General features: G+C 40.1%; 2 protein-coding genes across 5 annotated transcripts; one reads left to right on the top strand and one right to left on the bottom strand.

Annotated features, from left to right (window-relative positions):
- The first annotated feature begins 64 nt into the window (after positions 1-64).
- On the top strand, positions 65-1516 carry ost4 (oligosaccharyltransferase complex subunit 4 (non-catalytic)). 2 transcript variants are annotated; one of them, XM_084952302.1, is made up of 3 exons: positions 65-169; positions 786-923; positions 1385-1516. In XM_084952302.1, exon 2 carries the CDS (start codon positions 787-789, stop codon positions 898-900), a length of 114 nt encoding a protein of 37 aa, XP_084808428.1. In that variant the 5' UTR covers positions 65-169; position 786; the 3' UTR covers positions 901-923; positions 1385-1516. The 2 variants fall into 2 exon arrangements, with proteins under 2 accessions (XP_084808428.1, XP_084808429.1); XM_084952303.1 differs by having other exon boundaries at positions 786-932.
- Positions 494-18255, bottom strand: agbl5 (AGBL carboxypeptidase 5). 3 transcript variants are annotated; one of them, XM_084952299.1, is made up of 17 exons: positions 18148-18255; positions 17115-17408; positions 16857-17028; positions 16555-16721; positions 16245-16422; positions 15354-15532; positions 12977-13508; positions 12624-12793; positions 12242-12377; positions 11158-11375; positions 10867-11060; positions 8692-8871; positions 5100-5242; positions 4914-4966; positions 4555-4742; positions 2872-3005; positions 494-646 (listed from the first exon to the last, which is right to left on the bottom strand). In XM_084952299.1, the coding sequence occupies exons 2-17, from the start codon at positions 17336-17338 to the stop codon at positions 596-598; spliced, it is 2919 nt and encodes a 972-aa protein (XP_084808425.1). In that variant the 5' UTR covers positions 17339-17408; positions 18148-18255; the 3' UTR covers positions 494-595. The 3 variants fall into 3 exon arrangements, with proteins under 3 accessions (XP_084808425.1, XP_084808424.1, XP_084808426.1); XM_084952298.1 differs by lacking the exon at positions 494-646 and adding an exon at positions 1578-2762; XM_084952300.1 differs by lacking the exons at positions 494-646; positions 8692-8871 and adding an exon at positions 1578-2762.
- Between the last annotated feature and the right edge of the window lie 1953 nt (positions 18256-20208).

Below are 20208 nucleotides of genomic sequence, written 5' to 3'. Positions count from 1 at the left end.
TACTCCTGTTAATTGCTCACCAACTCCAGCAATCAAACAGCTTCTATGGCGCTCCTAGATGTGACGTGGCTTTCCTCTTTGACCGGAAGAAACGTCACTGCGCTTACCTGCTGTTGGAGAGCTGAAGTATTGCTCGAACCGGGAGTTAAAAAGCAATTTAACAGAAAATGTGAGTGATAACATTTGGTAAACGTGATTGCAGTTGGATAAAATTTGTAATTTTGCTGAAATATAATATGAAACGTTACTTATTTTACTTAGTTCAGTTCGTGGTGGTGTTAGTAGTTAGCATGCTTAGCATTGCTAAAGCTACGTTGATTGTCCACTTAGAAATTTTACTAAAATATATGATAATTTGGCGGATTATTTTGAAACTATCCGATCACTCCTATCTGTTATGATCACTCTGTTGATTCGCATAAAAATCCTAATATGCAAACTGCGGCAACGTGCAAAATGTCGGCACTTAATTGTAACATTACAAGAAGTTGTGCATGATCTCGCTACTATTTCATTTTTTTCCCAACTTTCTCTGTTAATTTGTGACATAATTGTCATGCCTTACCTTCAAGTCGCTAGTGAGAGAGAATGACATTTATTTGAAACTGGTGAAAGGTCCTGAAATGCATTCAGATATCTGCCAAAGCTGTAAAAATAAGCACAGAATATACAAAATAAACATGACTTTATTTTAACCTTTTGAAAATGCCACTTCTCCTAAGATGTAACACACTTTTTCTTCACCCCAGCACCCTGCCTAATCTTGCCTCTGTGTCCTTTTGCAGAATGGTGACAGACGTGCAGCTGGCCATATTTGCCAACATGCTTGGCGTCTCCTTGTTCCTGCTAGTGGTGTTATACCACTACGTTGCTGTGAATAACCCCAAGAAGCAGGAGTAGAGTTGTACAGTATGACTGCAGAGGTCAGTGAGGTCAGACACTGTTTGCGTTTTTTTTCTTTTAACATTGGCATTTCTGATGTTGATCATCATAAAATAACAAATTGGACAAAAGCAGATTCTTTCAGTTTTTCTTTTTATTGTGTTTCTATTATGTATACCCCCATGTATTAAAAAAACATGACTCAAATCCATCTATAACTGTTTTATAGTATGGCAGCTTTTACATTTAGTTAGTATAATTTTGATGCTGCCAGTGCTACATTATTCTATTATTGAAGAAAAGTCCCTTCTACAGTTTTCAGTAAGTATCATTAATAAAGGAAAATGCACAGAAATAAAGGTTATTGGGCTACATATATAGTTAATTTGTTCCATCCTAGTTCATGGCTGATCACTGAGCACTACTAAAAATCTGGAGGAATAATTACAAACAAACAGGATTTTAAGGTTTAACAACTGAGGCTTTTTTCCCCTCCCCACAGATGAGATGGACATCAAAACCACCACCTTGATTACATCATTCCCCTCATCATCTCCTCTTTCTAAGATGTCTAATTTCTGTTTGCACAAGGATCTTTTTTTTTCTTTTTCTAATAAACATGTTTGAATTTGAATTTCTACAGTCTTTGAATTTTTTCACCTGCTCTGTACACATGTAAACATTTGTTATGCAACTTTAAAATACATGGAGTTTATTGCAGGTTATTTATACTTCCAAATTTAAACACAGTTTTGTTCATCACAATCTTTTTTGCAAAAAAAACCCAAAACACGAACGCTATATGAATAAATATACACATGTACATATAAAAGGATGTATAATTGTAAATGATTTGTTCTCACTCGTGCGAAAAAAAGGACTGTGACAAGAAAAGTTAATTCAGTACAAACGGGTTACTATTTAGGTGTCCACTCCAGTTGGATGCATCACGTTTCCTTCATTAACCTCACTGGGTGCATTTTGCAGCATTAATTTAACCTTCGACTTCCATAAGCCTCACACAAAGCTTGTTTTAGCTTCAGCATACAGCTATGATAATTTTGGTTTCTTATACACATAATACATTATTTTAAACCTGCACGCAGGAGGATTTTATAATGTGACATTTACTTTTATGGTGAGTAGAATCACAAAAACTAAAAAAAAAGGCCAAGTAGGTGAAAACCATTTTATAAACAGTATGTGCAAAGCACAAAAGTGGAATAAATACACTCATCTCACATTTGTTAAACATCCACAATAGAGATAATGAGATTATAAAGTTGCTATTGTGCTTATGAGTCTAAATAAAAATCAGCCCTTCCCTGTAATTGTACAAGTGGCTGCCTAATAAAATATTTAGCAGTGCATAACAGTATTGGTCGGTATCTGAGGGGAGCAGCAAGGACCAGAAAAATGCAACTTAAATCACAAAAACAGGAAATGTGAGGTACAATTATGGTAGCTGAAATGTTCAAGGATGTTTCAAGTCTGCATTCTTGAGCAGCTAGAAACATTTGGAAAGGTTGAACCACTCCCCCAATACAGCTGCTAATGTAATGTCATAGAGCAAGGCACTTAACCTTCAGCTATTCCAGTAAAAACAAAAGCTGCTCAGTAGTTGTAACAGGTAATTCTAGGTTCTAAATGTTGCCCAAAAAGGCTAAAAACAATACGATTAAACATAAAAAATTTATTTATATTGCACATCATCATGCCCCAACCAATCCTCCACTGGTGACAAGCCCCTCTCACATTTTGAAGTATTCAGTTGCTCAATATGATATTTTTAGGCTTTCGGTTTCCTAGGCTTCTCCACACAGGGTTACTGTCTCACACATGTTCACAGTGTCAGGCACAGTCACTGGAGTTTCCTCCACCTTTAAAGACAACATCACACAGCCTAGTCATCTTTTAGTTATTCATATTAAATTATAGCTTCAATCTAAATGTACATTAACAACAAGAAGTGTGCACATCGGTTTTCACCTGTTGTTGTGTTCCCATGTCCTCTGCTGCACTTTCTATGATAGCACTTTCTTTGCACGTGATACTTCTGTCTGTGCTTTTCTTCATTAAAGCTTTAGAGGCCAGCTGTATGGCAGCTTCTTTCTCAGATACACCTGCAGATGGAATAACAGAGGGGATTCAGCAAATAATATGTGAGGTGTCCACTGTAATATGGGAAATGGGAGTGTTAAGTAAAACTTGATGGTGACATTGTGGGTTTAAGGACCAGTACTTCAGAAATTGTTACATTTTAGTGGACACAAAATTATGTAGTGCAGTAATAAAATGCTCCAGCAGGAGGCAGTTTATTAAAGTCCATTTCTGAGTCTAAAGACTGCTGGGTTCCATCTGTTTGTTTTTACTCTTTTCAATTCAATTCAATTTTATTTATACAGCGCCAAATCACAACAACAGTCGCCTCAAGGCGCTTTATATTGTACAGTAGATTGTACAATAATAGATACAGAGAAAAACCCAACAATCATATGACCCCCTATGAGCAAGCACTTAGGCGACAGTGGGAAGGAAAAACTCCCCTTTAACAGGAAGACTCTTGTGTCTGGTTGATGTGAATGAGAGGGGATTGCAGTGTATGGTCACAGATAGCGTGTTCCCTGGATTAAAGAAGACCAGTTACACTCAGTTCAGCTCCATATTCCAAAGTTTTGAAGCTGAAATTAATCTTTATTTATGTTATGCTGGGCCTTGGCGCAGCTCTTCAGTTCACTACATCACAGAAATCAGCTCACGCCCCTTCCTTAAGCTGACTTTCTTCTGACTGGCTGCTGATTGCAAACAAAAGATCTGAGCAGCAAGTGGGTAGGGCTTTCTTGCTCAGAGCCAGAGCAATGTGTCTCGGTTGACCATCATAAATTATATATTTTTCCATTCTCATATATATATCACTCTTACATACATGGGCCTCAGAGAAAGTTTTACTTATATTTATTACAAGCATTCGGCGCTGTAGTGGTAAAACATGTTGTTTAAGATGGTGGATAACCTGACGGACTGTGTCAAGGTGTCACTAAAATAAGCATGTGTATCATTCAAAACCTCTAGCAGAGCTCAAGAATAAAAACATTAAGCTAATGTGCCTTATAGGTCCACTCTGAAGCATCACTATGCTAACATATGCTAATTACCACTAAAGTAACTACTACATCTGCAGATCAAAGCCAGGTGGCAAACACCATAGTAATTAGAAGGGGGAAATGTATGACTGCACCAAAAACAGCTGTTGAAATATTTCACTTAAAATCAGAAATGTCCACCTCATATTAGCCAGTGTCAAAATCAGGGGGTGACTGAAGTCATTCTACCACTTGGGGATCCTGAATGTGTGTCCTTTATATGGATGTACAGATCTGAGCTTCAAAAGTGGTATCTGAAAAGTCAGGGGGACTCTATAAGACTCATTCTCTGGATGTCATTCAAAGTTATCTCATTACATTTCATGCACACTGTGGTCAGATGCACAAATAAGCACAATCATGAGTTCTATGTTGTTGTTTTAGAAACAATTCTCCTTTAATATCAAGTAAAACATACTTTTATGAGATGCCTTCATGTCACTTATCCCCATTTTAACTGATCATTGGTCAGCTCATCTCTGTAATCTATGTCATAAACAGCCCAGAGCAACAAAGCAGGTGTACATGCCTGACAATGACAGGTGTCTGTGGAGGCCAGGTCTGAGCAGCTTCCACACCTTCATGGTAGCAGACACCTCTTTACCTCCTGGTGGGTTATTGCTAGATGGAGATGCTTTATTGTTGTGTTTGGGAGGCGCGTCAGTCGACCCCATCCTTCGGATGGGAATGCGGCTGACGTGGGGCTGCAGCTCACACCTGGGCAGGCGACAGAGAGGTTAACATTTTCGCTATTCATGAAAGAAAATATCAGCATGAAGAAGGGGTTTCCAGTGTGGTTTTTATTTCATTTTTCAGATCCCAGCCTTTGTTGACTGTTTTGGAGTCAAATTATTACAATGCAAAAAAAAAAAAAAAGATAGGGCTTACTTGCTAAATTTGATGGAGGAAAGGATGTGCTCAGGCCCCTGGTCTTTAGCAGTCTGTGACACATGGAGACATTACAACAACACATCATAGTCTAAGTGTATATTAATACAGGAGATCTTTTGCAACAAAGTGTTAATAATGGAAATGTGAATTTGCTCAGTGAGTGAGCCAGCAAGGTAACCTAACCTCTCTACCAGCTTCTGTGGGGGGATGAGTGATTGTAAGAGTTCGGCACCCTCTCCCTATGTGCCCAGGACGTATAGGTAGAGGCATTCTGGACCAGACCGCAGAACTGGGTCCACCAGTCTCAAGGTCCGGGCAGCTAATGCCTGTCAACCAGATGAAGACACATAAATAAACAGAACAAAGAGAAGAAAGGAGAAACAAAGAGTGGAAGATGAAACACTAAGAATCTGATTTATAAAACTTAAGATTTAAGCCATTTAGTGTGTGTATGTTTAAAGTATCACATTTATGCTGGCAAAAACCAAATATGTTGAAATAACTGAATGTCCTGTAATAGCTCATAATCTACATATACTCCTCCTAACCAAGTTTAAGTGGTGAGAGTTTTGGTGTTGATCTTTTCCTCGACGTGAAAGTTGAAAAATAAAGATCACAATCAGAGTCAAAAGAGAGCAAAAGGACCCACACTCTGTAGCTGCTTGACAAACGGATAGTTTTTATTCCAGAGGTTAAACAGAGAGGCGCTAAAAGACAGCAGCACATTCAAGAAAGGTGACAATTGTAGAGACGTTACACGGACAAACACATAACTGTAGTCTGGTATAGAAGGTTAGCACCACATTGAAGGAAACGGCACAATTCTCATAAGGAGTATAAAGCCGAAAGACCTACTGAGAATGTGACTATGCATACAGTGTTTTCACCTAAAGCTGAGTTCGTCATTTTCAATGAAGATGTAGACGCTTTAGGGCTGAAACAACTGGGACACAGAACATCATAGTTCACAGTGAGAAAGCAGGAAAAAAACAACAACTACAGAACACTCCTTCACCATTTAGCAGGGCACTGATCTAAACTCATAGATCGTAACTCCACTGAGCTGAGGCTACACTAAAACCTTTAGTACAGTAATATTAGATGAGACTACTGTCCAGTAAGCACAAGACAACCATCAGATTTGCAGGGTTTTCTGAGCTTCCTCTAACTTAGAGAGCTGACATTTGAAGCTAATGCCGTGTTCAGACTATACGATACCAGGCTGGTCAGATCTGAGTCACATAAAGCATCGATTGGAGGTTGGGAACAAAAATGAGAGTAACGCATGCCAATAGGGTGTCATGATAGACAAAAAAAGCTATGTGCCAACAAAAGGGCTAGCATATAAGGTAGGTGTACTATTGCATACATTACAAAAGAGAGAATGATGTTCCAGTATAGTTAGGAAGAAGTGTGAGAAGCAGTAACACAAGATAGCCAGTGTCATAGACACTCCTTTGTTTGCTGTTCTGTTGACACTCTTTTATTGAAAATCAAAATCATATCACACTGATTGTGAAAGAAGAGATTAACAAGATTTTATAACTCTTAATCACCTGACACATCGACCACTGCGACAGACTGAAGTATCATGTAGTCTGAGCCCAGCGTGAGTATTAAGGACTGTTTCTACAAGAGCTTTTTATTTGGCTTAACAACGCTTGAATTCACAAGAAATTTATGTTGTGAGATCACTGCAACTTAGGCAAGTCACACTGAATATGAAAGACAGATGAAGAAGAAGGATATATACCCTATAAGATCACAATAGGAGCAGGACCTTCAAAACCTACTGCTTACAACAAAGGAAGGCACAGCTTAACTACAATGTGTAACAGCACTGGATCAGACAGTAGCTACAGTGAGCAAAGGCCAGATATTCTGAAAGCTATTTTGATCCCTTAATGATCTGGTTTGTTTGCTCCTTCTAAAAAAGAAGAAAAAAATAAATAAATAATAATAATTCACTTCTGCATGTTCAGTGCAACATAAACGGCCGGTCCTAAAACACAGACCATCATCAAGTACTTGGATAACAGCACGCAAAAAACGAATTACAGACAAGTTACTATAATTCCACAATAGATGAGTAAAATCTTAGACAACATGGTAGCTTCTCATGACTGCTTACCACAAGATATATTAACTCTAGCCGTCGACAGCCTACTACACACCTGCCACGATCGATTTACACGAGGAACATGTCTATCTGCTTGAACAAATTAGGATAAATATTATCTTCATCAGTTTAAGGAAACATATAATACATAAACAAACAAAAACTCTTCACCATATTTACACTTAAACCAGTGTTAGTGTCATATTAAAAAAACAATAAACACCTGCCAGTCAAACTGGCTCTATATGAAACTCATTCTTTTCATATAATACTACTTGCTAGCAAACAGCCCCACAAATCAACCGTAGTTATCCCAAAGCAGCTACAAGATTGCAAAATCCATAATGAGGTCTCCACACAGGAAGTGAGTGACATGGTGACCAAAGTCAACGATAATCAGAGAAATTGTAGCTATCACCAATGAGAGGGAAGGATGCTGTTTACTGATGTATGAGGATGGTAAATGCCAACGAATGAGCCGCACAACATTTCCTGTGTGGGTGCCCCTTAAGGACTTAAGCTAATGAGGGTACACAGTTTCTGGCAGTAGGCTATGCTGTGATTATAACGTCATGACCAATGTTGGTCCGACATTGGAATGATGCAGGTTTTTGTTTTTATTTATTTTTAATGGTATTTAGATAATGAAAAACTGACTTGTGTACAAAAATCTAAAAGCAAACCTTTAAATGTCACTTTGAATCATAAGAAATAAAAAAAAAAAAAAAAGCTATTTAAATGTTTAGCCTCAAATGACAGTATAATGTGATCGACTTGTGACATCGTTTTACAAATCAACATTAAAGCGAAACCCAAAGACAACAGAACAGATCAGAGGGTGCTTTGGAAGGCTTTTAAAGAAAATAAAGTCTGACTATGTTCAGTCTATAAAAATATGTCTCAAAAGTCAAATTAAACCAATAAATAATTCAAAAAGTAAACGCATCACAACAGCAACTGTGCGAATAAAGAAGAAAATCTCCCGGCTACTTTCAAATGGTGATCAGAGTAACGTGGTAATTAGCTTTAGCTTATTATTGTATACACAAAAAGCTTCGTCTGGATCCATATTATAATATTATGATGTCTACGGATAACATCTACTGTGTGCTCTGAACGTCTTATAGGACAGCAGATATTAGGTACCCAAGCAAATATCCCCATTTACTAACCAGTCTGCTATGTTTATCAAAGAGCCAGAGGACAGTGCGGCAAACAGCACTTGATTCAAGGTCGGTGAGAAAAAGCATTTCAGTCATAGCTGAGATCTGAGGAACACATTCGCTCTCAAGTGAAAGTGTTATTTACCTTAAGGTGCTAAAACTGTAGACATGTAATTACTGTGCAGAAAGAAAAAAATTATTTACTAGCACCAGTGATGTTTTGCACGCACGCACGCACGCTTTGACCTACATGGACTACCAGGCTGGTTTCTGAAAAGACAATCTCACTCAATCATCTCGCACAAGGACATGTGCCCAGTGTTTCATGGTTTAAGTCAGATTCAGTCCGGGGTGGGCCCAGTTGGACTGCTGGCGGCCGGCGGTAAGCTCTGAAGGAGCAGGGGACTCAGTTTGGAGAGCAGCCCAGGGCGGGGCAGGGCCTGCAGGGATGGGAGCAAGGTGGAGAGGCTGGGGGGCTGGAGGGAGTACAGACCTGTCATACTGACGGAGGCCGGGAGGGGACAGGAGCCTGCTGCACACACTGAGGAAGATGAGGAGGACGAGGAGGAAGGGGGTGAGAGTGGGGGGCGAGCGGGTGTGTGGCTGTTGCTGGGAGACCGGAGGATGAAGCGGTGGTGATGGGGGGGGCGTCTCTTCTCCTGGGGCTTAGTGTCTACAGAGAGGGAGACACATACACCTGCTCAGAGACGTGCAGGGACCGTAGGGATACACAAAGCGGCTGAAACTACCCTGCATGCACTGAGAACAAAGTCATTACAGGTAACGCAAAGTAAATGCAAAAAAACTCATAAAAGCAAACTGAAATTCTTTTGGTACACAGGGTTTCTGCCAGGAAAGAGAAAAGGAAGACAATCGCTATATCTTTTTTCACACTTCCAGCATGAAGAGAAAGTAAAAAGCACGTAGGGCTGTGCGATATAACCAAAATCTCATATCCCGATATAAGACCTTTATCGTCCCGACAACGATATATATCACAAAAATTTTACATTTTCTGTAAACTCTGTAGTACAGTTTTCTGGTCCGTGTCAGACTTTTCATAACCAAACCATGTCCATGCTACAGAGGTAGCCCCTCGTCTAGGAATAAGGTCCTCGATTTGTTTTGACTGGTCCTTCTGTTTGTCATCATTTCAGTTTATTTTGAAAAATCTCAACAGGATCTTCAGCTTTATTGTGAAAGGTTAATGTGGAAAAATAAACAAGCAGACGGCGGAGCCACAAGCTGGGTTTACCGTCATTGTTGCTAACGACAACGCATAAAAAAAGTTGCTTATCCATCCGTAGTGTGGTTGTTTTAAATGTAAGAGAAAGAGGGAACGTAAAGAAATTAATACAGCCACTACAGCGACCATCAAAACGATGAAAAAATATTGCCGTAAACAGTTTATTTTGTGACACCACGAAACAAACGATAGCGTAAAATGAAACGATAGACGTTTTCATTTAGTCACCCGCTACATATCGTTATATTGAACAGACCTAAAAGCATGCATGCATATACAAGCTGGAGAACACCAAAACATATTCAACTCTATTGAAATAAAGTGATGAAGGATATATCTTACAGTGATTAGTGGACCGAAGTGGATGAATATGAGCAGAGTAAGTAAAACAGAATAAAGTCATAACATTTGCCAGGTTCTTTAATGCCCTTTAATAATTGTGGATCTCCTTTTTCTCAGAGACAAAAAAATGTAATTCTTTGTTTTTACATTCATCAGGTCCCAATCAGCCCAAATAGCAAGGAGAAATTAAAAATACATGCCATGAAAGAGTGGGGTCTTAGGAGGCTAAAAATGTAATTAACTTATAATTGTTAAATTGTTATACTGTTTATCTGATGCCTTTATCTGCCAACTTTATTTTCATATTCTTCCATCTGAAACAACAGGAAAGCGGTTAAAAAGATTTTTTTTCTGTCTCTGATGATTGCTGCACCCAACCATGTAGCAGAATACTGGCATTGTGAGGAGCCAAAAAAGTAGTGACGCTTATCACGTCCAATATAGCGGACAGCTCGACATGCCCATGATGTCACGTGCAAACCCTTTATACACTGGTGGAAACCCTGGTACATGTGTTATTGAGACTGGGACGCGTGTCTATTCTGCACTCATCATATTTCTTTAAAAAGAAGAAAAGAAACTTGATAACTCTAACTAACTCTAAACATCATGTTAGAATACTGTGTTATCCATACTGTGAGAAAAATTTAGGAGTTTTGTACCAAAATGTAAACCAATGTTGAGATTTTTCTTTAGGTTAAGGACACAGCAGCAGGAAAAGGGGTCATGCAAAGGTCATGCGGGGGTAATGTGGGGGATGTTACAGGTCGTTAACATCCAGGACACCAAGCTCATCCCAAACCTGTGGCCAGTTTCACGTCACGCGCAGCAAACCAGAAGCTAACATTCACGCAGACAATAACACATCAGCCAGCCTTTCTGAACAGCTCCAACAGCAACGAACAAGAGGTTGAAGAAAAGGAAAGAGAAGAAAATGAGAAAGAGAGAGACCACAAGAGAGGATTTGTGATACACAGAGAGAGAGAGTGGAGCAGAGGACCACTAAAGGAGATGTGACTTAAGAAAAAAAAAGAAAAAAGGCAGCCACAGCACAGGCAGATAGTTGGGAATTCAACTTACCTCTGACTGGCCCGAGTGTTTTGTTGCCTCCACGTCCGCTGCTGTTGTGCTGTGTATGAGTTCGGGGTGGGGGGCACCCGAAAGTAAAACTTGGGGAATTGTGCATCTTCGGCGAGGGTGTTTGGCTGCTGCTACTTTGGCTGTTGCAGCGGACGCGGCTGAGGGTGTTCTCCGATGCAGATCCAGACAGACAGCTAGTAGGAAAATGAAGAAATCACAGAAATCCATGACCCAGCTGTTATCTTTGGACAAACTAAAGGCATCTAAGTTAAGAAATGTGTGGGAACTCACTTGTTAAAGCTCTTTGGTGGTGACACCTTGCTGCCATTGTGGTGTATTCGTGGAGGAGGGTTGGCATGGATGTGAGTGTTCAGTCCTTTGGTGTTGCGGACGTGCTTGAGGATCCAGGCTCGGAGATTTGTCAGACAGGTGTGCTCAGAAAGCACCAGTCGCGGCCAAGGGTTACACTCTGCCATGTCCAGGGCAGAGATCGCCACAGCACGCCCCACCTGATGGCATCACCCAAATGTATTTCAGAGCTGACATAGATAGGCGCACTTTGTTTACAGAAATTGCCAAATTTCTTTAACGTGTCAGGGTAGGTGTACAGTACTGTCTTGAGCCACATCTCATTTCTTTATATTTTGTAGAAAAATGGGAAACAGGTGCAATGATTTATTAAAATGTGCAAATATACATCCAGGTTCTGGGGAGGCCAGTCAATGACTGACAGTGTTCCACTGTGTTTTTCTGTCCAGGTATATTTTTCCTACACTTTCCAGATGGTACTGATTTAGGTCATAGATTTAGGTTCTATTTGTTGGAGGAGGAGGGTCAATGCATACAAGTGCTTTATCGGTCATTAGCAACATAGTTTCTCTTTCTAAATATTTGATTTGCCAAATACTTTGTGACAACAACTAAGTAATATAATCTGCTCTCAGGTGAGTCTTTCATCCTGCCGAATAACTCTAACTCCATTGTCTTGATGTCAAGGTAACGCTCGTTTTGCTCTATAGCTTCAGTGAGCTCATCACATGTGTCTTAACCGGTTCCACATACAGTATGCTGCAGGCTGTGGTTAGTGTGCTTTCAAAATAAGAGCAAGTAGGCCTTGTCTTTGAGATGTTGCTCTCACTAATTAATAAAAAAATGAAAATAGAAAATTCTAATGCGAGGTGACAAGTATGCTTGAAGGGGATGGTAATACACTTGGACATACCTCCCAAGTAAAGTCTATGGGTGGGAAATAATTCAAAGAAAAGTGGAGCAAATGACTTTCTATGGAGAGTAACTTTATTAGTAATGGCCACAACACTTGTTATGATATAATATGATATGATATGCATGTGTGTGTTATATATGCGCTTCCTACCTGCTCAAATATTTCTGGAGTGTATTTTGGAGGGAAGGATGGAGGTGGAGGGGGGGTAGCTCTTCCGTTGTCATGGCAGGCAGGTGGGATTGTATTCATGGTTTTTCCTGTGTTATAGTTGCACTCCAGAGTGTAACTGGTCGGTACCCAGTTGCAGAAGCAAGATAAAATATAAAATTACAACACAAAAGCATTACTGTGTTTCCAAGGCTTTTTGCAACTTAATTTGTACTGGGCCCACAAAATCTGCACTTGGTCATTATGGCTAATTCGAAACTGAGTAAAAATTCTGGAAATCACACTTTAAACACCTGAAAAATGACTACATAAACTTCCTACACCGAACACAGATTGCAGCAATGTCATAAATGTAATGTCTGACCTGTGAAGCAGCCCTATTGCCTTGTGAATGGCAACCCGACCGCTGCCTTCTTTAGATTGGCCATCTCTCTTGTCTCGTGCGTACATGTTTTTCTCAGAGAAGTTACAGCCCAGAAAATCAAAGTGGGCAGAATTCACAGCGATCAGCCTTGGATACAGCATGTTCTCGACCTGCGGCAAGAAAATCACAGCAATTCAGACACACGTGACAGAAAGTATTACAAATCTAATGTAGAAAATGTTTTTCTAAAAAAAAATTTTTTAAATGAAAGAAAAGTAAAAAACAAATTTGAATGTTATTTGACAATTCTGCAAAAGTACTGCAAAGTAATGGATAAATGCATTCATTATTACCTGCTGGCTCTCATCAGGAAGGCTATTTCCATACATGAAACACCCACGTTTAGACGCGTGCCCATGCAAGTCGACATAATATGCCACACCCCCCTCCTGCGGTGGCACCGACTCCTGTTCCTCCACCTGTGGTACTGCTAAATCTCCAGCACCTGGAACTACAGTCTCTGTGGAGCTCGATGAGCTGTTCTGATCTCCCTTCTCCGCCTCTGAGGTAGCCCAGGCGTTTTCCTCCATCATCATGGGGACCTCTGGCTGCGCAGGATTTGCATCTTTCTCTGCGTTCCGTTGGTTTAAGGTGACTTCGAGGGCAGTGAGGGGAGGTGCTTCATGCTGATTTGCAGGTTTTGTTTTAGCAGCTGGGGGCTCTGTATGGGTGGGGCCGTTAGAACGAGTGCTTGGCTGTGTTTTGTGCAAGCGGTTGTGTGTGTGGTGGTAGAGCAACAGTGTTTTGGCTGCATAGATGGACGGGTGTAACTCGGGGCTGGGGTTCAAGTATTGTCTATTCAGGTTCACACCCCTGGAATCCGTCCTTTAAAAAAAGAGAAAGTAAAGAATCTTTTATTGTCGACAAGCCTAAACGCAGCAGAGTCTTTTGTACACTTCTCCTCTGCCAAATTTAACATGTGAGCTATTTTATACATTATTACATGGTGATGTTTAGATTAAGTAAAATTGTACAGAGGAACACACGTCTGGGAATCAAAAGAAGAGGCAGCATACCACTAACATGCCAAGAAAGCAGCGTCACCATTTACTGACACCTCAGTGCATCATTCTCTGAGACACAGGGACATCTGGTAAAAAGGTCACCACATCTCACCTCTGCTGGCTCTTCTAACCTCCTTATGACTAGTAGTAGTGATGAGCCTAAACTAAACTCAGCTGTGGTCGACTTTCCCTTCCAGTTTGATTTCCAGAATCTTATCATTTGTACCAAATGCAGTTTCCATAACCAGAATAGAGCCAGGGTTTCCATCACTGTATTTTAAATTGTCACATCTTGAAAGATATTGCTTTTTTATTTATTTAACACAAGCAATTTATCGTCTGTACACAATAATTAAACATAAAACCTCAAAACTGAAAAAAGTTAAAATATTAAAGAAGAACCAGGCTAAAACCAGATTATGACTTAATGATATTTCACTCTGTCTTCCTGTGTCCACTAGGTCTACCATGATTTGGTGCTCTCTCATTGGTGTAGTCTAAATTATTGCTGGGAATGTGAAAAAAAAACTCTCCAGTGTCTCTTATTCTCTCACCACTGTGTCAGCATATACATATCTTCACAGTGTTACAGCAGATAGCAGGTGGGCAGCTTTCCATTAACTGAGTGCAAATGCGCCTGCATTAAATTGCACGTAATTTCTGAGTAGGTCGTAGTCACTGGGCTTTTTTTTCCCCTGAGTGATAACTGCATAGGGCTTGAAGAAACCTAATTTTTCCAGCTGGATTTCTTGATTTCTTGTAAAACGAGCAGGTTCATTGGCCACACACATGCATAAATTAATTCTTATATAAGTTTTAAATGTATGCACATGTTAGCAGAGACATTCAGTTGATATTGACAATGAATGTTGTGAAGGCAAAGTAAGAGGAAGATATGCACATAGTAATACAAAAACTAATGGTCGCTGTAAAAATTCAGACACATTTGCACTGTAGCATCCGGTGCCATATCCCCATTGGTTGCCTGGTCTTCCTAATTTCATTAGGAAGCCAAAAAACAAAGATTTTGAACACACAGAATGCTTATTTTTAATAGGATATATCCATTGTATTTGTAGTACATATGGGTCTACAGTTGTAAGACTTCCTATGCAGAAACACAGAGCTAATCATCTTATACTAGCAACTGTTAACTGCTGTGTAGCCTTTTAACAGGCTCAACATCAAACCAACTTGCTTTGTGACAATAATGACAGAACAATGTAGCACGACAATACATTGTAGCACAGCGGTCCCCAACCCCCGGGCCTCGGACCGGTACCGGTCCGTGAGTCGTTTGGTACCAGGCCGCGAGAGTTGAGGCTCAGGTGTGAAATGTATAGTTTTCAGGGTTTTTATCGGTTTTCAGCGTTATTTTGTTATCGTTTTTATCGTTTACTCGGTTTTCACGTGTGTTATGAATAAATTTTCTTTTTTTCGGTATCGGTACTTGTTTTTTTCTTTTGTTGTATTTATCCGCGACACCTTAAAGGCGGTCCATGAAAATATTGTCGGGCATAAACCGGTCCGTGGCGCAAAAAAGGTTGGGGACCGCTGTTGTAGCACATTTCCAGACTATAATTGTGGTGCACACTACTCACATTATTATTGAGAGGAAACGCTCTCGTGTCTCATTTAAGGATGTATATGAATGTGAAACTCTTACCTGTAGTGTCCACGGACAACCCCGTCTGGGTTCAGCATGGGAATGAGCTTGAACACAAACATGTTGCGCAGCGCGTGTGCACGTGGGTCATCTCTTCTCAGGATGAAGTTGAGGAAACCGTTAAACACAAATGATGAGGGAGTCTCCCCAGGGTGCACCCGACTGCTGAGAAAAAACACCTGGGAACACACACAGACACACAAATACCAAGAGTGAACGTTCCTGTTTAAGGTCAGAGTCTTTTAAATTATCATTAAAGGTCCCAATCTACAAAACACTGGAAGTGATTCACAGCCATGTGGCAACTGGAGATCACAGAAAGTCAAGGATATTCAGCGACTTTAAGAATACCAATAATTGACATTTGTACTGGTAGTAAATACATTGGGGGTTTATCTAGGCAGCCAAAACCTGGAATTTCTTAAAAGTAATGCACAATGAGCAACTCACTTCCAGTGTGGATGCAGCTTAACAAAAAACCAGTTAAGTTTAAATTAAATGATCATTTCTTTACTTGTGGTAAAACAGTCCTTTCTAAGGTGGGAAAATTGCTGCTGACAATCCACATTATTACATTTAGCATCTATATTAGCAGCATGCTATAACTCGCTACATCAGACTCACCGAGGAAGAAACAAGCAGCTATGGGTTGATTATGTGCGAATGTACTAGTTTACTCTTTTCTTCATGGGGGGAGGCTAACTGCTTGGAGGCGGTCTAGGTGCCAGGTTTCGGAAGAATGTGCATTATGACTTTGCTTCACAGACATACTTTACACACGGGAATGTGTTTAAAAAAAAAATCTCATAATGGTCTAAAACTAATTTTCATTATAAACTTGACCTTTACAGAATAGTGATTGTTTTGTTTTTGTGTATGATTAAATGATACCCTTTTGCCAGGGAAGCGGTGTGGTCTTGGAGTGTTGGTGTCAGGAAACAGCTTAGGCAGACGGGCTTCCCGTTCATCCTGCATCCCGCTGCAGTTGGTCACAGTGAGAAGGTCCACCCTATTGCCATCTAGAGAGTGGCATAGCAACTCCCTATGATAATACACAGTGCCTGGAGTACTAGCAGTGGGAGCAGTGCAGGAAAGAGTTTAAGGAAAAAAAATGTTAGAGAACTGTACACATTTAAGGTACTTTGACAAAGAAAAGATTCCAAATTTGTGTGTACATAGTTGTGTCATTTTTGCGCTTTACCTGCTCGGACTGAGCTGAGCAGCCCTGGGGTAGCTCTGATCCAACTGCTGCAGCATCTCCTGGCACTCTGTGTAAGAGAATGGGTAGCAGAAGGAGAAATAGGTGGTAGCCCCTCTCACCTCCAATAGCCGGTGAGTGAATGAAAGGATGAACTGGTTATCTACAATCTGAAAAGCAGCAGAAGAAAAGAAGAAGAATGATATTTATAGATGGATAATAATAGCCTGACAGGCAGTACTCTGCCTCACAGAGTCCTGTTGCCCACATCCTCTCTCTGACAGGCTCAGAGAGTGAATATCTACCTCAGATGTTGGTCTGTCTCGTATCCTTTCCCAGCGGGTTTTGCCCGGTAAAGTGCGTACGAGAGGAGCCATGCCTTGGCTGTAGAGTTTCCTCTGATTGTTCATGTTCATCACATTGATCTTCAGTAACTTCCCAGGTGCTGCCCCCTTCACACTGAAGTAAAACCATGATCTGAAAAACCACAACATGATACGGGATACTTTAAGTCATCTAATGTGGTAAAGTTGGTGTGGCACGAAAAATTAAATTTTGGTTACCTGTTTCCGTTCTCGTGCTCTGTGCCGGCACAGTCTGGCTGCGTCCACACATTGAACTCATAATCAGGGGTGAGGCTTGACCCAGAGGAGGAGCTTCCACTAGAAGGTGTGTCAGAAGAAAGGCTGGAGTTGCCCTTCTCCACCTTCTCCACCTTCTCCACGCGTGCCAGGTTCCCTGAGTCAAACTTGGAGCTAAACACAATATTCCCAAAGCGAGCCTCCATGGCTCTGAACTCTGGCTTCTTTCACTTTTCTTTTCTGTGAAGTGCCCGTCAGAGTTCTGACACAGATCACCTGTCATGAAATTAGGAATACAAAAATATGTTAACACTGGGCAAAAACATAAAAGGGAAAGGAGGTATAACCGGCTACAACAGGGGTTTTATGTATATGTAACGTATTTCTCAAAAACATAATAAACAAAGAATTTTATACAGATGTAATATACCATAATACTAGTTTTTGATTGTAAGACTAAACAGCGACATCTCGAGGCCATTACAGAAACTACAACGATGGCCACAACCAACAACATAAAACATTTTCTACAATTACAAGCTTTATTCGTGCAGCCATTGCTGTACATTGGTTGCTTACAGTTTCCTTATCATTAACAAAAACGCGAGTGAAAGTCTGTCCAACAAGATGCAATAACGTTTCAGTGTATCAACAACAAGCAATAACAACAACAGCTGACCGAGAAATCGAGGGCAGCGTAAAAAGGGGGAGTGAACTAACGGCTGCAAGCATTACAGTCGGTTCATAAAAAGATTTCACATGATTTAAGGCAAATTAGCAATCGCTAGCTTAAATCGATTACACAGCTAATAGCCAGTGTCCTTCCTTTAATGTTCCACACAGCTAGCATACCTCTCTAAGCTACGGAGGCTAACTTAGCAACGGAACTAGCAGTCATTGCTCTGAAGGAACAATCTGTTTTTTGAAAATTATTCTACGTTTTTGGTCCACACACTACCTCGACACCTAATCTGCATCAGCGTCTTTATGTGAAAATATAAAATGTCAATTTTACCAGGCTATTTTCGATCGATGTCCATTTTTGTTTCACCGTCCTTCTCAACCCTCAATTCATAGCTCCGTATGCTGCGTTCAGGGTTCTCTGGAGAACTGACACTGCCTGGAAATTTCCTTGTGTCTTAGCCTAACAAATTGCAGGATGGATTTTGTTATGTCCACTGTGGCGAAACGATTGTTTCTTTAAAGTTTTAAAGTCATTCTGTGCATTTGGTCTGCTTATTACAGTGGGCATGCAAAAATATAATCAAAATATAAGTAGATTTATCGTAAAAAAAAAACAGTAATTAAAGTTACCAACTTTGTTGTTCTTTTCCTTATGAAACAGCGCAATAAAGAAACGTAACCTTAGTGTAGGCTTACTTTATTTAAAGGTCTCTCGCATTATTTGGCTGTAGCATTGCAGTGACATTATGCACCCAGAATATCTCAAACCTGAAAGGCCTGTTCTACAAAGCAGACCTGGGGTTAATGGTCACACCTCCTCACCTCATCCTTTACCAAATTTGACACGTTAAATGTGTGTGTGTGTGTGGGGGGGGGTTCTATTAGAGGGAGAGCTACAAAAAGTCTGAATAGTGCTTATTAAATCTTTATAAGATAGAGACTGATTGCAAAACTTCAACATTTTGCTGCACATGTTGAAAAATCTCAGCTTCCTTAGGAAACAAAACCTGTTAAGCACCTTTTTTGTATATAGCCTCTATGTCGGTCTGCCAGTTCAGACTGCTGTTGTTGTGGACAACCAGCTACTAGTACTTCTCTATCACATCAACATCCTGTCCCAGGATAGACATGGGTCATGTACAGTAGCTGTCCTCTGATGCTGTCTTCCCATCCCCATCTTTCTGGTATTATTTGCATTCAGAAGCCAGACAAATGTTTAGCACAGGTCCTCAGAACTTGAGATGATGCTATCAGAGCATCCTAACTCCTAACCCAGGCCAGTAACCCATTATCTGTAAATAACATCAAAGTGAAATGCTCAATTTCACAAGGATCATATATATACACATTACATATGGTCTGTGAAAAACTGATGTTCATTCCTAATCTGCAGTAATCTCATTTTACTGTTTACATCCTCCAGAACTACATATGTTTGTATATAATATATGCATAATGTAGGTATATGCATGTATAAGCCCATATATTTTCACAGACACACAAATACACATGTTAGTATATTAATTGGTTATTTAAATATTTTTGCACCATGTGAGGGAGTATAGGTGCAATTTTGTTACGCTTGAATAATGAAAATAAAGACTTGAATCTTGAACGGTAGGAAGGAAAAAGCTCCAGCAGAACTCGGCCCAGGGAGGGAGAGCCCTCTGTCATGACCGGTTGGGGGTCAGTGGAAAGAGAAAAGAAAAAAATAGAGAGAGAGTACGGGGTAAAGTTTTGAGTCTAATCCTAAAACCAGAGAGAGTGTTTGTCTCCTGAATCCAAACTGGAAGCTGGTTTCATATGAATCTGATAGCAGAAATCCCTTTCAGATATTCTCTTTAATACATGATGGGGTCTAATTAGGATTTTGTAGGTAAGGAGAAGAAATTTTAAATTTAATTTTGGATTTAACAGGGAGCAAATGGAGAGAAGTCAGTATAGGAGAAATATGTCTTTCTTGTCCCTGTCAGAGCTCTCGCTGTAGTGTTTTGTACTACCAGGAGGCTTTTGGGGCTTTTTAGAGCAACCTTATAATAATGAAGCACAATAACTAACAATTAATTCATTAATTCAGACTTATTGCATAAGTTATATGCATAGTTAAACACTTAATGATATTCAAAACAACGAGCTTCGTTTGAAATAAAGTAATATTTTAGTGTAATACCACAGGTAATAGACAAATATTTTGCTTATATTTAAATATCAAATTCAAATATTTTATATTGAGACAAAACTAAGACCTAGCTACTCTGACTGCGCCAATATAAATTTAAAGTGGACATGATCCACACATATTAATTGTAATTGCACAGCTCGGCACAGCTGACATGGACACCCAACCATCATTCCTAACAAGCGGATCTTCCCCTTTCAGTGCAGCTAGCCA

Source organism: Perissodus microlepis, chromosome 15, assembly GCF_051167445.1.
Source record: "Perissodus microlepis isolate ML-2025 ecotype Zambia chromosome 15, ASM5116744v1, whole genome shotgun sequence".
Taxonomy (NCBI): Eukaryota; Metazoa; Chordata; class Actinopteri; order Cichliformes; family Cichlidae; genus Perissodus; species Perissodus microlepis.
This window is presented reverse-complemented; position numbering and strand designations above follow the sequence as displayed.

Coding starts and splice junctions, on each gene's coding strand:
- agbl5 (XM_084952298.1), bottom strand. CDS start 17,338: ATGGAGGCTCGCTTTGGGAATATTGTGTTTAGCTCCAAGTTTGACTCA. Junction 11,376..12,241: donor CTCCAGAAATATTTGAGCAG/GTAGGAAGCGCA, acceptor TGATGCCATCAG/GTGGGGCGTGCTGTGGCGAT. Junction 8,872..10,866: donor AACACTCGGGCCAGTCAGAG/GTAAGTTGAATT, acceptor CCCTCTCTGTAG/ACACTAAGCCCCAGGAGAAG.
- ost4 (XM_084952302.1), top strand. CDS start 787: ATGGTGACAGACGTGCAGCTGGCCATATTTGCCAACATGCTTGGCGTC.